This window comes from Oryctolagus cuniculus, chromosome 7, assembly GCF_964237555.1.
Source record: "Oryctolagus cuniculus chromosome 7, mOryCun1.1, whole genome shotgun sequence".
Lineage (NCBI taxonomy): Eukaryota > Metazoa > Chordata > Mammalia > Lagomorpha > Leporidae > Oryctolagus > Oryctolagus cuniculus.
Window position 1 is genome coordinate 93,058,229 of NC_091438.1, and position 22,759 is coordinate 93,080,987.

The 22,759-nt window shown below is 37.7% G+C and overlaps 1 protein-coding gene across 4 annotated transcripts; it reads right to left on the minus strand.

Annotated features, from left to right (window-relative positions):
• Positions 1-2,851: 2,851 nt before the first annotated feature.
• Positions 2,852-19,537, minus strand: IFI44 (interferon induced protein 44). Of its 4 annotated transcripts, none has more exons than XR_518227.4 (10): positions 19,414-19,537; positions 17,101-17,211; positions 16,414-16,859; positions 12,045-12,081; positions 11,137-11,332; positions 10,836-10,985; positions 9,620-9,791; positions 8,714-8,814; positions 3,992-4,126; positions 2,852-3,145 (listed from the first exon to the last, which is right to left on the minus strand). XR_518227.4 is itself a non-coding variant. In XM_008265009.4 (10 exons), exons 3-9 carry the CDS (start codon positions 16,847-16,849, stop codon positions 3,996-3,998), a joined length of 1,263 nt encoding a protein of 420 aa, XP_008263231.4. In that variant the 5' UTR covers positions 16,850-16,859; positions 17,101-17,211; positions 19,414-19,534; the 3' UTR covers positions 2,852-3,145; positions 3,992-3,995. The 4 variants fall into 4 exon arrangements, 2 of the variants coding, with proteins under 2 accessions (XP_008263231.4, XP_002715948.4); XR_518226.4 differs by having other exon boundaries at positions 2,852-3,814; XM_008265009.4 differs by having other exon boundaries at positions 3,992-4,166; positions 19,414-19,534.
• Between the last annotated feature and the right edge of the window lie 3,222 nt (positions 19,538-22,759).

The window sequence follows — 22,759 nt, forward strand, 5'->3', positions numbered from 1 at the left end:
CCCAATGTTTATTGCTTAAGTAACAATATTTCTGTTGATTTCATTTTTTACACAAGTAGATACATATCAGCAATAGAGCAGTGCATCAGCCTTTGCATTCTCATCTCTTACTATCCAGTAACCAGGTTTTACCTGGTGGCTATTGACATAGCCCACTTGAACTCTTCCACATAATTCGCACAGAATTTTATTTAGTTCTCCTCCCAATGTACTATTAATTATTCAATCATATACACACAATTTGAACTACACAGGTCACTGACCACAGTGTAAGTCTTTATATATAGCAGAATGACTGCACAGTTTATTTTTTCTTCTATGCTGTAATGAGAATTCACAGAAAAAAGACAACCTAATACAAGTATATTTTGGTACAAAATAATTTAAATTCATGCATAATTTTTATCATACATATTTTCCACAATTTTTAAAGACCCTCTCATACTGCCTGCAGTTCTATCCATTGTGCAGACTTACCTTTGCCTTTTTAAACCAAGATTTTACTATCAACAAAATGAAACAGATAAAATTCCCAACAAGCCTAATCTCTCTCAATTAGGAGACTTTCCCTAGGAAACTAGGAAGCTTGCATTGCTCTAGTAGGGTAAGAATCATACATTAAGATTTTGCATAAATAGAAACTGGCAAATCTGGTGATTCTAATACCTATCCCAAAGGCAGAGCTGCAAACTGCTCCTGTTTACAATTTCCCTTCTCAGAGTCACCTTCAGAGTAAACTGAAAATAAATCTTTGTAAAAATTAAGAGTGAGAATAAAAGAAAAAGAAGGAAGAAGGGTGGGGGCATGGGCAGGAGGGAGAGTAGGGTAAGAAGAATCACTATTTCCTAAATCTGTATAAATGAAATGCATGAAATTTGCATACCTTAAATAAAATCTTATTAAAAAAAGAGAAAAACTTAACAAAAAGTCACCTTCAGTTACCATTCCATTTCCTTTTTATCCACCAGAGCTAATCCGTCATTACTGGAAAATCTCTCTGACATTACCCATGGCATTATTCACATTTGGAGCCTTAGACTTATTTGATACCCTTCAATCATGGGAGCTATCTTCACCTAAGCCAAGCTTCAGGACAACAATTGTCTTTGAAGTGATAGTCTAGCTACTGATAGGTAATTTGAAAGTTCGGTTATCCCAATAGCCACCAACTAGGAGCAGAAACAGACTGCCAGAGAATTCAATCTGTTTGTGTCTGCATAGTATTTCCAAAATAATTTCTGTATCAGCATTACCTGGTTCTGATTTTGCTACTTGGGCTATAGTCCTCCTTTGTAAATCTCTCAAAATCATTCTTATTCCAGACCTCATTCGAACTCATTTTTCTACTTGAGCACTTGATTAATAAAAGTCAACACTATTTTGGGTGCAATATGTTTATTCTTCACAATCCAGGTAACCCCACAAGCCATTGTGCCTCTTTTTTGCTAGTACAGCCTGGCAAAAATATAGTGTATACATACAAAGACAGTACAAAACCACATATGTTACTTACTCTATGGAAAGTCTCCTAATATCCCAGTCCAAGTTTTCTCCTCAAAACTGAATGAATATCACAGTATCTATTTCTGTTTTGCTTTTATTCCCAATAGGGAAGTTAACAGTACAATATCTTTGTAATGGGTCAGCTTACTTTTAATATTTTTTTTTATTTGTTTGACAGATAGAGTTAGACAGTGAGAGAGAGAGAGAGAAAGAAAGGTCTTCCTTCCACTGGTTCACTCCCCTAATGGCCAGTGTGCTGCACCAATCCGAAGCCAGGAGCCAGGTGCCTCTTCCTGGTCTCCCATGCAGGTGCAGAGGCCCAAGCACTTGGGCCATCCTCCACTGCACTCCTGGGCCATAGCAGAGAGCTGGACTGGAAGAGGAACAACCAGGACTAGAACCCGGCACCCGTATGGGATGCCGGCGCCGCAGGCAGAGGATGAACCAAGTGAGCCATGGCTCTGGCCCAAGAGTCAGCTTACTTTTGAAAATGATCAAGTATAAATTTTACCTCACTGCCTTATGATAATATACTAGAAAATACAGGTGCCTTTGGAGGAGAGTAGAGAATGTATCTTGATCTTCCCATGAGAGAGTAATCGGCTTTCTTTTGATATTGGAATGGAAAAGAAAACAAAAGAGGGAAATTGTGCATCTTGTTATTTTATGCTTATACTAGTATATATAGAGGGACGATAGATAGATAAAGAGATAGATATTACACCCCTGGTCCCAGTTCTTCACTCTTTCTGCAAGCACACATTTAACATGACTTCATTGTGAATGAGTTGAATTGTACAGGCTCTTGAATTTGTTTTAGGTCCGTGCCTTGGTTTGACCAGTGGCAGATGGGTGGAAGTGATGATGCATGTGTTTACAGAGAAACAGTAGTTTTTTAATCCCTACATTCAGTCACCTCTAAGGCCAATTCAATCTCAGCCATTTCTTTGGTTTGATTCCATCATCCAGTAGCACAGTCCCCTTCTTTATGCATGTAGTTCAGGTTGCATTTTCCCACATATAACTAAAATAGTCATAACTGATAAAGTAACTAACAATGGTCTCTTTCAGTTTTAGTACTAGGAAACTGTATTAAATTTATCACATCTAAGAAGAGGGTTAGATATTAAGCCAAAATTGAATTATATTAAAGAATACAACATTAAGTGAGGATCCAAAGAGCTTAAAGTAGTTTAGAAATCAGAAGATAAAATTCAGAAAAAAAGGGTGAATATCAGAAGATTATGTCAAGTCATATTAAAATAAAATGTTTCCAAAATCATACACACACAAAAACAAGACACACACACACACACACACACACAGAGACATTCCAGTTAGATCCAGGTTTTATAAGAATAAACTTTATTTTCAGAGATACATAATATAAATTCAAAGACAGTTATAATTGATTTTTACAGTTAATGACTTTAAATATTGCTGTTCCAAGTTATTTATAGGTACTACAACTTTATATGTGATCTTCATCCTAGATACGATACATCCCTTTGCCCTCAGTTACTTCTCTTTCTGCATTTTATTCTTCCTCAATTTCACTCTTCAAGGTGTGACAAAATTGATAATATGTGAAGTGTTCACATATTTTTTTTTTACACACTTGAAAATTCCCTTTCACTGATTTCTGAGAAAAGAGAAATAAAATATTCTTGGTGAATTATCTGGGAAAAAGCACCCAGGAGAAGAATGCTCAGGCACTGGAGTTCTAAACCAAGCCTGATTTCAAGAGCTAGTGTACTTTGAGGAAGATAAGAGATGGAGAAACTAAGAGGCAGAGTTAGGACGGCAACATTAGTATATAAGACTTTCTTAGTAATCTGAGAGTAAGAAAATTTAAAATGATAGCATGCAGTAATTTGACTTCTCAAGAACTAAAGTGATATTACAGTATGATAAATTGAAAATTCTATCTAATCTTTGATTGCAACAATACAACATATACTGTGTGCAGGCTGATAAGAAAGAATATACATAGTGTCATATTCAGAGGCCGAAATCATACCTCTACTTAACACTCATCACAGTGCATGAAGAAGAAGAGTCCAAAAGAGATAAAAAAAAAAAAAGTGGAAGCATAAAGCTCTAAGAAAGAGGCAAAAAATCAAAGACCACCTCTGATATGCTATGATAATACAATCCAATTCTAGGCCACAAGCAAAGAAGCATATTCTGAGAGAGGAGGCCCAGGACACGGCCTGAATTGTCCAGTTATGATGACAGGGATGTATTATTTCTAAAATGCAATCTTAATATTAGGGGAAACAGAAGTACTGCAGAACATCCAGGGTGAAGTCTAGAGAGGGGAAAAAAAAAAAAAACAGGAAAGATGAGGAAACAAATGAATCGAGGCAGTAGGTTAGAGGGCAGGGCTAATTATAAGCAATAACCCACAAAGCCACAGAACTACTAGGTATCCAATAGATCCAGGAAGGAAATAGCCAAGGAGCTGGACACAAGCAAATTCATTTACCTGTCTATTCAAGAGGAAAGTCCTCTAAGAAGTCATCTGCAGTCCACAGCATCTTTCTCAGTGCAGAAAGGATTAGAATATCCTTGATAGCATCCAGTTCCCACTCTGAGCTATAATTGCTAACCACCAAGATGTCTGAAACAGAAAATCCAAGATTTCTGTGGACTGCATTTATCTGCAAAATAGAAATTAAAACTCAGAAACCATAAAACAGAAAAAAATTACGTTACCACAATGTAAGTTGTAAAAATAATAATAATAAAGTACAAGCTTGGCAATGATTGCCCTGTTGGTGAAAATGGAAATCTTGTCCTACAAAGTATTTACTTAAAGAACTTCACTAAAGGGGCTGGCACAACAGGTTAAGCCATCACCTACAATGCCAGTATTTCATAAGGGTGATGGTTCATATCCTAGCTGCTCCATGTCTGAGGCAGCTCCCTGCTCAAGCTTGGGAAAAGCCATGGAGAATGGCCAAAGTGCTTGGGCCCCTACATCCATATGGGACACCAGGATGAAGTTTCTGGCTTCACAACCAATATTGCCAGTTGGGGAGTGAATTTGTAGTTGGATAATTTCTCTCTCTCTCTCTCTCTCTCTCTCTCTCTCTGTCTTTCCACCCTTCCCTCCTGCCTTTCAAATAAATAAATATATTTTTAGGGGGAAAAAGACCTTCACATAGCAAGTTCCAATATCACTGCTGATTTTCAGTTAGAATACATATAATGGTCAATGTTAATCAGGAACAAAAGGTAACTAGTAGAAACTGCTATGAAATTGAAGCAGTTGTAACACTCTTACACTAAAATCCACAGTTTTCTTGTTTCCTTTTAAAAGTTATTCATGGGATAAGTTGATTTTTTGATTAGTTTAATGTTCAGTTATTACCTGCACTAGGTTATCTCTAGAGCCAGAATACCTGAGCTTAAAAAAAAGTCTTCGTCATTTCTTCACACTGTCTGTTAACACTGGAAACTGCTTTAAATGGTGTACTTTTGGATCTTTACCCATAGAATGAAATAATGACAGTGCCCTTTTTATAGGGTTATTATTTGTATGCAATAGGAAAATCCATCACACATGTAGTGCTCCACGAATAACAGCAACATCATACCCTCTAAACTGGTGTTCCCACCTCAGGTTCCTTGGACTCAAATCTATTCTGCACAAAGTGACAGATGAATTTTTGTAAAGTTTAATTTTGATCATATTGTTACTGTTTCAAAAAATCATTATAGTTCCGCATAATGGGGCTACTTCTGCAATGTCAACTCATGCAAATCTTCCTTTCTCTTAGCTCCCCTTGCAAAGATCCAGTCCTCCACTAAGCTGAACTCCAAGCTTCCCTGATATGTTGATTTTTTTTCTACATGAATATATTGACTTATGCTGTCCCTATGGCCTGAATGTTTTTCTTTTTCCTTATCATTTCCTAAAATATTCCTCCTTTAAATTCTTTTACAAGAGCCACCCATTAATAAAATTTCACATCCCTTAATTTTCCTACTCTAAACATATATAGCACTTGAGTTTAATCATTACATGATATTTATCATACTTAATCTACCATATTCCTTTGTCATTTTTTCTTTTTTTAACTTTTATTTAATGAATATAAATTTCCAAAGTACAGCTTATGGATTAAAATGGCTCCCCCCCCCATAACTTCCCTCCCACCCGCAACCCTCCCCTCTCCCGCTCTCTATCCCCTTTCATTCACATCAAGATTCACTTTCAATTCTCTTTATATACAGAAGATCAGTTTAGCATATATTAAGTAAAGATTGCAACAGTTTGCACCCACATAGAAACACAAAGTGAAAAATACTGTTTGAGTACTAGTTATAGCATTAAATCACAATGTACAGCACATTAAGGAGAGAGATCACTTAAATCTACGACCCGACACCATCAAATTACTAGAGAGCATTGGAAAAACCCTTCAAGATATAGGTACCGGCAAAGACTTCTTGGAAAAGACCCCAGAAGCACAGGCAGTCAAAACCAAAATTAACATTTGGGATTGCATCAAATTCAGAAGTTTCTGTACTGCGAAAGAAACAGTCAGGAAAGTGAAGAGGCAACCGACAGAATGGGAAAAAATATTTGCAAACTCTGCAACAGATAAAGGGTTGATAACCAGAATCTACAAAGAAATCAAGAAACTCCACAACATCAAAACAAACAACCCACTTAAGAGATGGGCCAAGGACCTCAACAGATATTTTTCAAAAGACGAAATCCAAATGGCCAACAGACACATGAAAAAATGTTCAAGATCACTAGCAATCAGGGAAATGCAAATCAAAACCACAATGAGGTTTCACCTCACCCCAGTTAGAATGGCTCACATTCAGAAATCTACCAACAATAGATGCTAGAGAGGATGTGGGGAAAAAGGGACACTAACCCACTGTTGGTGGGAATGCAAATTGGTTAAGCCACTATGGAAGTCAGTCTGGAGATTCCTCAGAAACCTGAATATAACCCTACCATTCAACCCAGCCATCCCACTCCTTGGAATTTACCCAAAGGAAATTAAATTGGCAAACAAACAAGCTGTCTGCACCTTAATGTTTATTGCAGCTCAATTCACAATAGCTAAGACCTGGAACCAAACCAAATGCCCATCAAGAGTAGACTGGATAAAGAAAATATGGGACATGTACTCTATAGAATACTATACAGCAGTCAAAAACAATGAAATCAAGTCATTTGCAAAAAGATGGAGGAATCTGGAAAATATCATGCTGAGTGAACTAAGCCAGTCCCAAAGGGACAAATATCATATGTTCTCCCTGATCGGTGACAACTAACTGAGCACCAAAATGGAAACTTGTTGAAGTGAAATTGACACTATGAGAAACAGTGACCTGATCAGCTCTTGTCCTGTTGATGTAAAATGTAATAATTTATCCATTTTTGTACTTTTTTTGTTCTAGTACTATTGGCTGAACTCTGTAATTAACACACAATTATTCTTAGGTGTTTACATTTTAACTGAAAAGTGATCCCTGTTAGGATTCTGGAAAGCATTATGCTGAGTGAAATAAGCCAATCCCAAAGGGAAAAATACCATATGTTCTCCCTGATTGGTGACAACTAACTGAGCACCAAAAAGGAAACCTGTTAAAGTGAAATGAACACTATGAGAAATGGCGATTTGATCAGCCCTTGCCCTGACGGTTGATGAATAACTTAATACATTATCCCTCTTAGTAGTTTTTTTGTTTATTTGTTTTACTTAATACTTTTGGTTGAATACTATAATCAATACACAATTCTTCTTAAGTGTTGAAACTTAACTGAAAAGTGATCACTGTTAAATATAAGAGTGGGAATAAGAGAGGGAAGAGATGTACAATTTGGGACATACTCAACCTGACTTACCTCAAACGGTAGAGTTAGAAACATACCAGGGGATTCCAATTCAATCCCATGGAGGTGGCATGTACCAATGCCATCTCACTAGTCCCAGTGATCAATTTCTGTTCACAATTGATCATAATGATAGGACTAAGAACCAAAGGGATCACATAAACAAGAATAGTGTCTGCAAATACTAGCTGAAAGAATAAAAAGTGAGAGAATGATCCAATATGGGAAGCGAGACACACAGCAGACCCATAGAATTAGGCAGATGTCCTGAACGGCACTCTGGCCTCAGAATCAGCTCTTAAGGCACGCGGATCTGGCTGAAGAGCCCATGAGAGTATTTTAGGCATAGAAAGTCAAAACACTCTGGCAAAAAAAAAAAAAAAAAAAAACCCTACATGAAAGATCTCCACCAGTTAGATCCCAGTGAAAAGAACAGGTCATCTAAGAAGGAGGTACCTTTCTCTGAAGGGAGGAGAGAACTTCCACTTTGACTACGACCTTGTCTAAATATGATCAGAGTTGGTGAACCCAAAAGGGTTCCATAGCCTTGGCGACTCATGACAAGAGCCTAGGGTGATTACTGATGCCATAAACAAGAGTGTCAATTTGTTAAGTCAATTTTTTCTTATCATATGATCCTATCCCCTTATTCTCACCTAAAAAATTGTAAGCATCATATAGTAGTGGAAATTCTTCATTATCTGTCTATTTCTTTTTAAAAAATTTATTTATTTAAAAAGCAGAGTTACAGAGAGCAATAGACAGCGAGAGAGACATCTTCCTTCCACTGGTTCACTCTCCAAATATCTGCAACAGCCAGGTCTGGGCCAGGCCACAGCCAGTTGCTGGAATTCCAACTGGGTCTCCCACATGGGTGGCAGAGGCCCAGGTACTTGGGCCATCTTCTGTTACTTTCCCAGGCACATTAGCAGAGAGCTGCATCAGAGGTGGAGAAGCTGGGGCTTAAATTGTGCTCTGATATGGGATGCAAGCATTACAAAAGGAGACCTAGCATGCTATGCCACAACACCAGTCTCCAAATTTCTATGTGTAAAACCTCAAATGGCCATATTCCCCAGGAAATACAATTCTTCCATTATTCAATGGACAGTTCATGAATGTATTAACATCATGTTAATAACATTAACATCATGTAAACCAGTGGCTGAAACAGTAGATTTCAGATTGATATGGGATGTGGGCATACCATGGGATGTCAAACTCTCACCCTTAAGTCCCCTTAAGCTTAATATATGTCTATTTTTATTTTTATACACAGTAATATCATGTAATTATAATGACATATTCCAGAAAGTGTGTTTACAAAGAGCATTTATTCATTACCTTTAATTTCACAGGAACACAGCTGTATATGTCAATAAGGTCACCCCTTGTAATCAGCTTCATACTATCCACATGAGTGAGCAAAACTACATGTAGCATGCCTATGTCAAACAGATGCACACAGTTTTTATCATTACACACAGCATCAGTATTTTTAGTTAATCTGCTAACAGTTGTGCAATAGTCTACTTATGGAGCAATGTAGAATTAGAAATATCCCCCTACATCCTGCTTCAGCTCCCCTCCCACACCCAAGAACCCCCCCTAAATTGTTCATTAATTCCTGGAATTTCTTTGACATGGGAAGACCCTTCCATTTCCTGCCATGATAAGAAATTAAGCTTCAAATAAAACCACCTTTTGGAATATGAAACTAAAATGTGTGCTACAATATATATGTGATTTCCTGTCCTATTAGTTATGTTTTTATGGAAACTGTAGCAAAAATCAAAAAACTAATAAACTACATGGGGCAAAAAGCCTGAAGGAGGAATCAGAATGTGTCTGAGTATCATAAACAAGCTTTTTCTGTTTCACAATGTTAATAAGCACCTCTCTCTACACTCTGCAAAGTCTTTTACATTTCAGTGAACATGTAAGCAATCATTTCTTACTTCTAAGTTAAAGTTGTGGATAAACTGGCTCTTTCTTAATTTACGTGGTTTAATTCTTACAAACATCTTAGAAATATGTATCATTATCATACTAATTGTATTGATTAGGAAACTGAGCTTAAGTCATTTGCACAACAGCATACAGCTAGTGAGTGCTTCCTGGGTTTAATTAAATTAGTGAGTCAGGGAATAATCAAATATGCAAGTACTTCAGTTCTTCATCCTGTCCAAAAGCCATTCTACAGTATAGTCTAGTAAGTTACCCTTAGGAGCAAAATGAAATGAGACTCACCACACTTTATCATCTCTCTTCTAATTCTTTTAATCTTTGCTACCATCCCATAAGAGAGGTGTTCAATAGAATTGATATCAAACACAAATACTGCACAGTGGATTCTGTCCTTCAGCTGTGGGTACTTTATATATTTAACATCACTTGATGTGATGGGCTTCATGGAATTAAACTATAAGGTAAACATAAAGCAATGCATCGATCCAATGGACATTTGTGAGAAATACTGTGTACCAGATACTGTATAAGTGATCAAAATAGATATCAAATATTAAGAGGCTAACTGTGGATAAGACAATAGATGCAAGTAGGCAATAGTCCTTTTGCCTAGTTAGGTAAGATTCTTTGAGAAGGAACATGAAAGCTAAGAGCTAAAAATAGGGGGAATTAGTTTGATAAAGGAGATAGAGAGGTGACAAAAAATATTCTAAATGACAAAGGCAACGTGAACCAAGCTGGACATGAACGCACTCAAGAGGAGAGTTGACATCATGCACAGTACAAGGAAAGAAGGTGGTTCAAGATAAGACAAATGCTTTTACTTTTGAGCTAGCAGTGGCTCTGCTGGAACTAGTTCCACAATTATAGTGTCAAGAATACAAAACAATGTATGTATAAGGCTATTAACTGAAGAAATATTTGTAGCAGAAAATGTCCAGAGCATCAATAAGATAATATTCTAAAACTTCCCTAAGAAATACAGAAACACAAATATGAAAGCATCTCCTATATAGTAAAAAGGAAAGTAAGTCATTAATGTTATCTGCCTAATACAGAAGGAGGAGGAATTTTAGGAGGGAGCAGATAAAAAAATAGATTCTTTGATTATACTTTGTTTTATGGATTTTACTTTAGAATCATATGAAAGATGAAGATTAATATAAAATAAAAATTTTAAGTAATCCCTAAACAAGCACTTTTGCATGCATATTTTTATTCATAAATATAGAGAAACTGTTTGATTGACCTTAAAACACAAAAGCAATTGAAGACAGGACAAAGTTCATAGCTCTTATGATAGCTATGACAGGAGAATCCTATAGATATCATTATTCTTCAAATATCAAAAAGAAAAAGGCCTGGAACTAGTATAATTTCAGAAGATAAATACTGATAGGTTAAGATAGATAAGAGTTTATTGTTATGGATAGTCGGCAAAAACAAGCATTTTATTTAAAAATTAACTACAGTTTCTTTAATAGTAACCATGTCTTACCTGGTATCTGTCTGAAACATGGCCTTTTATGAGAGAGAGTATGTCTTCCACACACAGGCCTTCTTCGTCTTCACCCAGCCCCAGGGAGTCACACAGAACAAATGGCAGGGAGGCACCATTAATCCTATCTTTCATGGAATAGACCCTGTACTGCAGATAGGAGAAAAACAATTTTAAGTTTATTTTTTCTTACATTTTAAGATCAAGTCTACATGTGGGATGAAGCTGATCTGCAAAAAATTTCAAAGATAATTAATTTGGACGAAGAATCAAAGGCTGCATGATCTGAAATTATACTTACATTCTTAGAGGTTCCAGTTGTATCATCACCTACCAAAGCCTGATGTGATACATAGCCTTGGAAAACAGACTTCACAGAGTTGAAGAAACTAGACTTTCCAGCTCCAATCGGACCCAAAAGCAGAATTTTCACTTGGTTGACCAAGTTTCCAGATGGTTTATAAACTCTCATGGCCAACAATAATTGATCCCTGAGCCTGTTTAGACAACAATTTTTAACAGTCGACTGAGGTTAGATTTAGTTCACAATACCTGATCATAAATTTTCCTAGAATTCATTTCTTTTTGATTTGCATCTTGCCTTTTGCATAACAGCATATGACTACTCTACCTTAAAGTCTACTGTAAAAGAATGAAAACTAAAAATAACATTTGCAACTAAAGCTAATCAGACAAAAATTTTTCAGACTTAAGCCATATAAATCTAAGATTGTAAATATGAGTTATGTTCAATATGAAGATAAATTAATCAATAGTAACTTTCAATAATAATAATAATATAACCTATGACTTTTGAAGTTTATGAAAGTAAAATGTTTCTAATTTGCAGTTGAAGTTCATTATAGCAATTTGCCACATGATAACGACTCTTTCCACAACAATACTCTAAAGTAACTGAAACTTTAACTGCAAGAATTCTAAGCAAAAACATAGACACGCAAAACAACAGACATGAGAAAATGAATATTTTCCTTTTTGTATTTAATAACATCGGAAATAGCCTCAATTTAGGTTTTTTTCTTGTTGCCACATTACTGTTATCAAATTGTCTTCTGATTATAGCTCTAGATGAAGTCTGTTCCTAATTACCCACACATTTTCGAATTTGTATTGTCAATTTTGCTGATGGAAATTATCATAAATAAAGATAAGGAATGGACTGACAAAGTATTAAAAACATTCACTTACTGAATGAGCCCTTGTATCTTTCTTTCATCCACTGTGTCTAAAGGAAATAATCAAAGAATAATATATATTAATAGTAGTTAAATGATAGTCTGACTGAAGATCCATGAATTCACTAAGGAAAAATAGATAAATAAACTTTCATGAGAACAGTGCAGTATAACAAAAAGTAAATGGAGAAAATGCTAGCAAACCTCATTATCATCTCATTTGAAGAGCTATATCTAAAAGCAAGTTAGGCACTTAAGACTGTATAGTGTCAGCAGGATTTTTTTTCACCCAGTTACTCATCAGCAGTGTGTGGCTCATTCGAAGATGCCACTTAATTGCAGGAGTACTCTAGGAGCTAGAGAAGCAATACCTAGGTCCATGGATAGGATAAGGAAATATTTAGAATTCTTTTTTTGAAATATCTTTTTATTTTATTTGAAAGGTGGAGTTAGAGAGAAGGGGAGATAAGGGAGACAGAAAAAGAGAGATCTTTCATCCATTGGTTTACTCCCCAAATGACCATGATGGCTGGTGCCAGACTGAAACCAGGAACCAGGAGCTTCTTCTTGGTCTCTGACCTTGGTCAAGGGGTCCAAGGACTTGGGCCATCTTCCACTGCTGTCCCAGGCACAATAGCAGGGAGCTGGATCAGAAATGGAGCAGCCAGGACTCAACTGGCACCCAGTTGGGATGTTGGTAATGTAGGTGGCAGCTTAACCCAATGTGCTACAGTACCCTCCCAAAAGACTTAGAATTCTATAAATTGTTTTCCCCTCTACATAGCTGGTAAAGCTGCTGCCTGCAATGCCAGCATTCTATATGAGTCCCATCTGTTACACTTCCAATCCAGCTCTCTGCTATCGCCTGGGAAAGCAGCAGAGAGCTGGATAAGAAGAGGAGCATCCAGGACTAGAACCAGTGCCCATGTGGTATGCTGGCATCATATACAGAGGCTTAGCCCACTACGTCCCAGTGCTGACCCCCTGAGATATTTTTATTGCCTTTATGTTTGAAATTATTGGTATAGTTTGATATCTGATACATGGAAGTCAGATTTTTTAAGCCAATCCCTTGTATTAGTTCATCCTCACAACATGATATTGAATGAAAGGTTCCAGACACAAGAGAGCAAATGCTGGTATGGTTCTATATATCTAACATTCAAATGTTTTCTACTGCTGATGTAAGGCAGAACAATAGCTAGCTTTGGTTGTTAATAACTGGAAATACTCACATAGGAGTCTCTGAAATAATAACAATAATAGTGATAATGTATTTCTTCCTCTGAGTAATGGTTACATTTATAAATTGTGTGCTTCTGTGTTTATGTGTACATTTTGATAAAAACTTTACTTACCTGATCCAGGATAGCCTACATTATGACATATTCAAGTAAATTTACCATATTTCAACAATTTTTAAAACCAAATCATTCAAAGAGAACCCAAAATGTAATAATAAATAACACTGGCCTTATGTTTCCCATAGCAACATCAATAGAGTGGAAAAATTACAATGTCCCCCCAAATAAAATATGAAGCAAGAGGTATGTGCATTTATCATTAATAACTCAGGTATAAACATCACAGAAAATTAGTTTGGAATATGCAAATACTCAAGAAATACTACTCCTAGGAGCCCTTCCTTTAAGTGATTTGATATAAACAAGTAATTCACAGAAAAAAATAAGTGGCCAATGCATGTAAACATGCCGTCGAGGATCCACAAAATGAAAACAAGAAACCATCTTTTGACCATCAAATTGGCAAATATTCTAAAGCTGGATAATATAAAAAATTGGCAAAATACAGGGAAACAGGCCCTTTTATAAAACTGCTGCAGACAATGTACACATCTGAAGCATTTGAAAGGTATCTGTCCAAATACAATTGTATGTAACCCTTAAAAAGCAGTTTCAACTCCAGGAAGACACCATAAAGAAGTATTTCTTCCCACACACCTACGAGCATAAAGCTATATAGGCACACTGTTTTCAACAGCAGAAGTTGGAAATAACAAATCTTCTTCAATAGAAAAGTAAGTATATTAATTATGGTCTTATTATATATTGGACATCCACAGCATAGAAGCGACTATATGTCCATTGATGAATCAATGGTTTTTAAAAAATGATAAATTCACAAATGGAATATTATTCAGTTTTAGGAAAGAAGGAAATCCTGTCATATGTGACAATACGTATGAATTTTAGATATATCACTATAGTGAAATAAGCCAGACCCAGAAGGACAAATGCCTTATAATCCCTCTCAAATGAGAAATACAACATAGTCAAACTCATAAAATCAAACAGTTGGAATGGAGGTTTCCAGTGATTTAAGGGAGGGAGAGGGAGACAGAGAGAAAGAGAGAGAGGCATTGGTCAAAAGATATAAAGCTTTATTTGTGCAAGATAATTAATACCTAAAGCCCCACTATAGAGCAATGCCTATAGTTAACAGAACTGGATATTAAATATTTGCTAAGAGGATCAATCTTATGCTAAATGTTAACAAAAGTATGTTTTTTGGACACTATGAGAAACAGTGACTTGATCAGCTCTTGTCCTGACCATTGATGTACAATGTAATACTTAATATTTTTTTGTTCTAGTACCATTGGTTGAACTCTGTAATTAACACACAATTATTCTTAGGTGTTTAAATTTTAACTGAAAAGTGATCCCTGTTAGGAATTTGGAAAACATTATGCTGAGTGAAATAAGCCAATCCCAAAGGGACAAATACCATATGTTCTCCCTGATCGGTGACAACTAACTGAGCACCAAAAAGGAAACCTGTTAAAGTGAAATGAACACTATGAGAAACGGTGACTTGATCAGCCCTCACCCTGACTGTTGATGAGCAGCTTAATATGTTATCCCTCTCAGTATTTTTTTTTTGTTCTACTTAATACTTTTGGTTGAAAACTGTAATCAATACACAATTCTTCTTAAGTGCTGAAACTTAACTGAAAAGTGATCACTGTTAAATATAAGAGTGGGAATAAGAGAGGGAAGAGATGTGCAATTCGGGACATGCTCAAGCTGACTTACCTCAAACGGTAGAGTTAGAAACATACCAGGGGATTCCAATTCAATCCCATCAAGGTGGCACGTACCAATGCCATCTCACTAGTCCCAGTGATCAATTTCTGTTCACAATTGATCGTAATGATAGGACTAAGAACCAAAGGGATCACATAAACAAGAATAGTGTCTGCAAATACTAGCTGATAGAATCAAAAAGGGAGAGAACGATCCAACATGGGAAGTGAGATACACAGCAGACCCATAGAATGGCAGATGTCCTAAACAGCACTCTGGCCTCAGAATCAGCCCTTAAGGCGTGTGGATCCAGCTGAAAAGCCCATGAGAGTATTTCAGGCATGGAAAGCCAAGACACTCTGGCCAAAAAATAAATAAATAAATAAATAAACCTAAATGAAAGATCTCTGCAAGTGAGATCCTAGTGGAAAGAACGGGTCATCAAAGAAGGAGGTACCTTTCTCTGAAGGGAGGAGAGAACTTCCACTTTGACCATGGCCTTGCCTAAATATGATCAGAGTCAGTGAACTCAGGGGGCTTCCATAGCCTTGGCAGCTCATGACAAGAGCCTAGGGTGATTACTGATGCCATAAACAAGAGTGTCAATTTGCTAAGTCAACAACAGGAGTCACTGTGCACTTACTCCTCATGTAGGATCTCTGTCCTTAGTGTGCTGTACATTGAGATTTAATGCTATAACTAGTACTCAAACAGTATTTTTCACTTTATGTTTCTGTGTGGGAGCAAACTGTTGCAATCTTTACTTAATGTATGCTAAACTGATCTTCTGTATATAAAGAGAATCGAAAATGAATCTTGATGTGAATGGAAGGGGAGAGGGAGTGGGAAAGGGGAGGGTTGCGGGTGGGAGGGATGTTATGGGGGGAAGCCATTGTAATCCATAAGCTGTACTTTGGAAATTTATATTCATTAAATAAAAGTTAAAAAAAAAGTATGTTTTTGACCATGGTTTTGTGTTAGTAAATAACTTGTGACCAAATTTTAGCGCGGGCCATCTATCCAGAGATAAGAACAAGTGAAACAATCATTTTTCCTAGGGGCCGGCGCTGTGGTGTAGCAGATTAAACCCCCGTCTGCAGTGCCGGCATCCCATATGGGTGCCAGTTCAAGTTCCAGATGCTCCACTTCCCATCTGGCTCTCTACTATGGCCTGGGAAAGCAGTAGAAGATGGGCCAAGTCCTTTTAACTCTGGGTTTCAAATAAATAAATAAATCATTTAAAAAAAAGATCATTTTTGCTTACACAGATGGGTCAGCTGGAAACCACCCAATACACAGGGAAACCGCCACAAAGGATGATCTGATTAAACCTACCTTCACATCGAAAAACTTCACACTCCTGGAAGGAGTATTGATGTCCTGGAGGTAGTTCAAGTCTTTTAGCTATTTGGGGGGGGATAAGTACATTTCCAGACTGTAGATTTATACAGTATTGTGCATTATCATTATAGTTCACAAATAAGTTATATGAGTTTGCTTTACATTCTGAAATTTCAGTCTCTCGAAGTACAAAAATAATCATGGAGTCAGTTGTTCCTCCCTGATAGTTTTCTTCCACATACACTCCACTAACAACATTTTCACTATAAATCACTGTTATAATAGGTCCTTGATTACAGCATCTGTTATGTAAATCTTGTGTTGAGAATCCGTGGACACTTGCCTTGTAGAGAAGGCTAAATTTTTTGTCTCCAAAATGATTTTGCAGGATCTTTTTTTGCAACCATGTCAAACGAGTTGTCACTGCCATACTTCTCAACCTAGTGGGACATCCAACACATTTTCCATCAAATTTTGAAAATGGATAATATGTTCTGTCATAAAACACAATTCTTCCTTTCATTTACTATGACACAGAGAATGAAAAGCATAAGGTGAAATAGTAAGAGAAGGCATTACCTGTTTTTTTTCATTCTGAATGATTATTTTTTACATTAAAAACTTGAGGGAGAGACCCTCGTTTGCAAGCGTAGGAAAAGTGGAAAGTAGCAAGTCAATTACCTGTCTGAAGAATCTGAACAAGGTCTGGAGCTGCTGGGAGCTGCTCAAGTCAGCCACAAAATGGGAGCAGAAAATTCTTCAGCAAACTGAAGAACTAGCTTCCAAGAAACCCTGAGAAAGGAAACTGAAACTTACTAAGCACCACCCAGCTGGCTCTGGGCCAACCTCTCTGAGTGAAACAACAGTAGCTGATCCACTAGGACACAGCAAAATCATACTAGAACAGCATCGGCGGACTACATAAAATCTGTTTTCTTTATATAAATAAATTTTTTAAAAATAATATTAGAAGAATCAAAGAATTGAAGTCAGAAAGAAAACATGACATCTCACTGACTATTTTTTTTTGACAAAAATGCACCCAGTTACTGTACATGGCCAAAAAAAAAAAAAAGTTCTGTCAATTCCACCTGCAGAATGCATGTCTCGAATTTATCCCCTTCTCCAAGTCTCTGCCATCAATTTATTCTAAATGGATGTACTTCCTTCTGAAGATTATTACAATAGTTTCCTAACTGGCCCCTCTGCTTTTTTGCTTTCCTCTTCTCTTCTCCAATTCATTTTCCTCACCAAAGCAAAATAAAGCAGTTTAATTTGTGAGACGTAAACCCGGGGCCGGTGCCTTAGCATAGCAGGGAAAGCCGTCGCCTGCAGTACAAGCATCCCATATGGGCATCTGTTTGAGTTCCAGCTGCTCCACTTCTGATCCAGCTCTCTGCTGTGGCCTGAGAAAGCAGTAGAATATGGCCCAAGTTATTGGCCCCTGCACCCATGTGGAAGACCTGGAAGAGGCTCCTGGATCCTGGCTTCGGATTGGTGCAGCTCCGACCTTGCAGGTAATTGGAGAGTGAACCAGGGGATGGAAGATCTCTCTCTCTCTGCCTCCCCTTCTCTCTGTATGTAACTTTGAGTTTCAAATAAATAAATAAATCTTTTTTAAAAAAGAGAAAAAGGGAGAGATGTAAACTCAGTCACGTTACTTCCACACTAAAATCTCTTTCCTTAGGGTCACTAGGGTCACAATCTTTGTGTGTGTGTGTATATATATATATATATATATATCCCATATGTATATATGTACACATATATATCTTGATATTATATATATATATATATATATCTTGGAATATCTATCTATCGATCGATCAATAGACAGAGAAGTAGATAGATACACACATGCAACCTCCAGATTTCTTTTACTGGGGTCCATGCAATTGCTTGCTTTTTTTTTCCAAAATTTTGAATGTGGATAATTTTATCTGTAGGCAGCTTCTCTCCAGTTCTCCCTTTTCCTGCTTAATTTCTGACTGGTTCTAATGAATCTAAACTACTTGTTTGTTCCAGAAAGGAATTTTAATTCTTGGGACTAATAAAGTATAATAGCTTTATCCAATTAAAAACAAAAACAAAACTTTTAGTAGTCTGTGGACACTATTTACTTAGCTAAAAAAAAAAAAACCTGCAACTTATAGGCACTTTACATGTTTCTCACTTCCACACTGCAGTAACTTTATGAGGTAGAGACAAATATTACCACCAGTTTTCAAATACATAAACAGAATTTCAGAGTTAAATAATTAATAAAAAATATATTCTTCTACTAAATTGTAGGCCAAAGATTTGTACAGAGATGATGGATTTAACGGCACATATATTTTGATTTAATTATACACTTTCAATATGTACAATTTATTGTCTGTCAACTGTACCTTACAATAACTATTTTTTAAAAAAAGTTCACAATTCTAAACAGTATATTACTCTGCTTGGCCTTGTTGTGAGAGATTTTGTAACACTATTAAGCTACCTGGATACTGATTAAAGGCAACAACACACCTAATTATATTCAAATTATGTATTCATCAATAGGAAATTGAAGAAAATAACACTTAAGAGGTCACTAACATCCCGCTTGAATGAAAGCTCCTTCTCAGAGGTTATTAATTATTGGTTAACTCTACTGTCACTAGTTATGCAATGTAAACTTATTTGTGCTAAAAGTTAAAGATCTTTCAATAAATATTTATTAAATGGCAACTATATGCCTCCACTGTTCTCAAGGCTAGAGATACAGCAGGAAACAAAACAGATAATATTCCTGTCCTCATGAAGCCATGTTCTTTTCTGGAAAACAGGAAATCAACAAACAAATGTCATTGAGATAAAAGTATTGTAGTTTTAAAAGACCTGTTTATTTATTTATTTATTTGAAAGAGTGACTGAGAGAGACAGAGAGGAAGAGACAGAAAGAGAGAGTATGTGAGAGAGAGAGAGAGAGAGAGAGAGAGAGAGATTCTCTGCCAACTGACTTACTCCTTAAATGGCAGCAACAAACAGATGTGAGCCAGGCTGAAGCCAGGAACCTGGAACTCAGTCTCGGTCTTCCACATGAGTGGTAGGTCCCCAGTACTTGGGCCATCATTCACTGCATTCCCAGGGGCATTAGCAGGAAGCTGGATCTGAAGGGAAGCAAATGGCACTCAAATCAGCCAAGGGAATGGGCTGCCAGCATCATAAGTGATTACTTAACCCATATAACACAACACTGGCCCCAGTAAAATTGTCAGGAAGATGATGTTGGAGGAGAGCCCTGAATGGAGTAAGGGAGAATTCTATGAAAATAAGTAGGGGAAGAGCATTGTAGATGGAGCCAGCCCAAGTGTGAACATCCTTGAATGACAATTTGTTGCAGTAAGATGGTCAGTATTATTGAAGCAAAATTTGGAGACAAATTATGACTGTGAATACTCTAGCTCCTGTGTGGAAAACAGACTATTAAGAGGAAAGCATGGAGGCCTGAGCTGTGGAGTAGCAGGTAAAGCCACTGCCTGTTGTGCTGGCATTCCATATGGGCACTGGTTCGAGTCCTGGCTGCTCCACTTCTGATCCAGCTCCCTGCTATGGACTGGGAAAGCAGTAGAAGATGACCCAAGTCCTTGTGCCCCTGTACCCATGTGGGAGACCTGGAAGAAGCTCCTGGCTCCTGGCTCCTGGCTCCTGGCTTTGGATCAGTGCAACTCCGGCCTTGCAGCTATCTGGGGAATGAACCAGCAGATGGAAGACCTTTCTCTCCCTCTGCCTCTACCTCTCTGTAACTCTGGATTTCAAATACATAAATAAATCTTTAAAAAAAAGGAGGAAAGCATGGAACATGAAGATGTAGAACTAAGACTGTGGCTGAGTAAGAAGTTCCAGTGATCACCTTCCCAGAGACACCAGTGTGAACCACTCTAGACACACCAAGTCACATTCACTAGAGCTGCAGAAGGCAGATGAGAAATAGTCTTTGTGTTGGTATAATCATAAGAAAAGTCTCATTAAGAAACCAAGAAGGAAAAGGTTGCCAATGTCAACCCTCCTCCAGAGAGAGAGAGAGAGAGAGAGAATGAAATCCAGTGTGAGGCCCACTGTGAAAAAATTCGACCAGACTGAGCCCTGACCTCCCTTTCTGCAGGTACATTCCTGTGAAGCAAATATTGGGAACATCCATAGCCAGAAGACCTCTGCTACACCCCACCCCCAAACAACTAACAGAAAGCAAAACTCCAGGCATATGAACAGGCCGGGAGAATAAGCTTAGGACCATGTCTTGGAGCTCAGAGTCTAGTATACTATGTTGAGACCTGGCACCTGAAAAAGTCCAAAGACCCCTACCCGTGCCCCTCCCCATCCCCACCAGCCGGTGCTCACAGACTGAGCCACTAGACTTTCCCAGCATCAGGCGGACACCGGCACTCCTGTGAGTGGGACTCATTTTGGTGTGTGTTACTGTCAGCCTTCTGTGTGTATGGGGGCATTCCTGGGATGTCATGGGGCCCAATGACTGTGAGACCAAAGTGTGACCACTGGGGGGCCAATCTGCAGGCATCCATGAGACTATGCCCTGGAAACTAGTAGTGGGTTGGTAAAGCCCAACACTGGACAGAGTCTAATGCCTATGAGCACAATCTCTAGACTTGCTCCAGTATAAGCTGGATACCAGCATCCTGGTGCAACAAACTTGTTTTAATGTGTATCACCAGCATCTGGCAAGCTTAATATAAACTCCTAAGATTGTTCAGAGACTGTTGACTGTGAGACTGATGTATGACTCACAAAAGGCCTGTCTGAGTAGCTGAGTGGCTTCCTGTATCACCCTTCTTACAACCTTGCACAGACAACCAGGAATCACCAAACAGTTTTGGGACTCTTCCAGGCTGATAGAACCCAGCACTGATGAGTAGATCCTAATCGTCCCTATCCCCAAGCCAATGCACACCAACAGAACCTCTGCTGTAAGCACAGTGGACTTCCATAGTCCTGGTTGAGAAATCCAATACCCCAGCTGCATCACCAGTGCCTCCTAGTATCAGGCATAGAGACAATAGCAAGGCTGGCTTCAGTCTAACCACAGGATGCACTGGTCTTGCTGAACTGTGGGCTCTTGATGTGAGGTACTCATGGACACGTGGCAGAGTCCACGAATAATATAAACCCAGAAAAAGGCTTTCAGGAATGGAATATTCACCTTTTAGGCAAGTACCTTTTCATATAGAACAACACACCAACTGCAGATGCAGGAAAAACTTGAGTTTATAGAGTGTTGTAGATCTGATTCAGTAAAAATACATCAGCAGTAGATCTGGGACAAACGACAGCTAGTGCTTTCATAGTAGAAGTATCCACAGGCTAAAAGGAAATAAACAGACTGCTTAAAATTCCTAGAAAGGTAACCATAGATGAAGTCAGATTACTAAAACTAATCCCTTAAGGCATTAATGATATTGCTCACCAACAGCATCAAGAAGTACTATGGAGCCATGACCTCACTTAAACAGCAAAATAAGGCGCCAAAAACCAACCATCTAGGAATTGAAATTTTCAAGGGCATGGGTGAAGATTTCAAAGGACTTATTTAAGAAAACTTGATCAAATCCAAGAGAACACAGAGAAATTATTCTAACTGAGGAATTTGACAGAGAAATGGGAATGTTTAAAGAAAACCAAGCAGAAATATTTCAACTTAAAAGCACACTAAGCAAAATTGAAAACATGATAGAAATCAGCAATGGCAAGATATATGAAATAGAAGAAAGAACCACTGAGTCAAAGATAGTCTATTTGAAAATATACAGTTGGAGAAGGAAAAAGAAAAAAAGAATCAGAGTGGATGTTGTGATGCGGCAGGTTAAGTGGCTGCTTAGGACACACATATCCCATATTAGGATGCCTAGGATTGAACCCCTCCTACACCTCTGCTTCCAATTCAGATCCCTGTTTTTTTTTAAACTTTTATTTAATGAATATAGATTTCCAAAGTACAGCTTATGGATTATAATGGCTTCCCCCCTATAACGTCCCTCCCACCCGCAACCCTCCCCTTTCCCACTCCCTCTCCCCTTCCATTCACATCAAGATTCATTTTCAATTCTCTTTATATACAGAAGATCAGTTTAGCATACATTAAGTAAAGATTTCAACAGTTTACTCCCACACAGAAGCATAAAGTGAAAAATACTGTTTGAGTACTAGTTATAGCATTAAATCTCAATGTACAGCACACTAAGGACAAAGATCTGTTAATGCACCTGGGAGGTAGCAGATGACAGCTCAAGTATTTGAGTCCCTGACATCCATGTGAGAGATCTGGATGAAGTTCCTGTCTCCTGGCTTCAGCCTG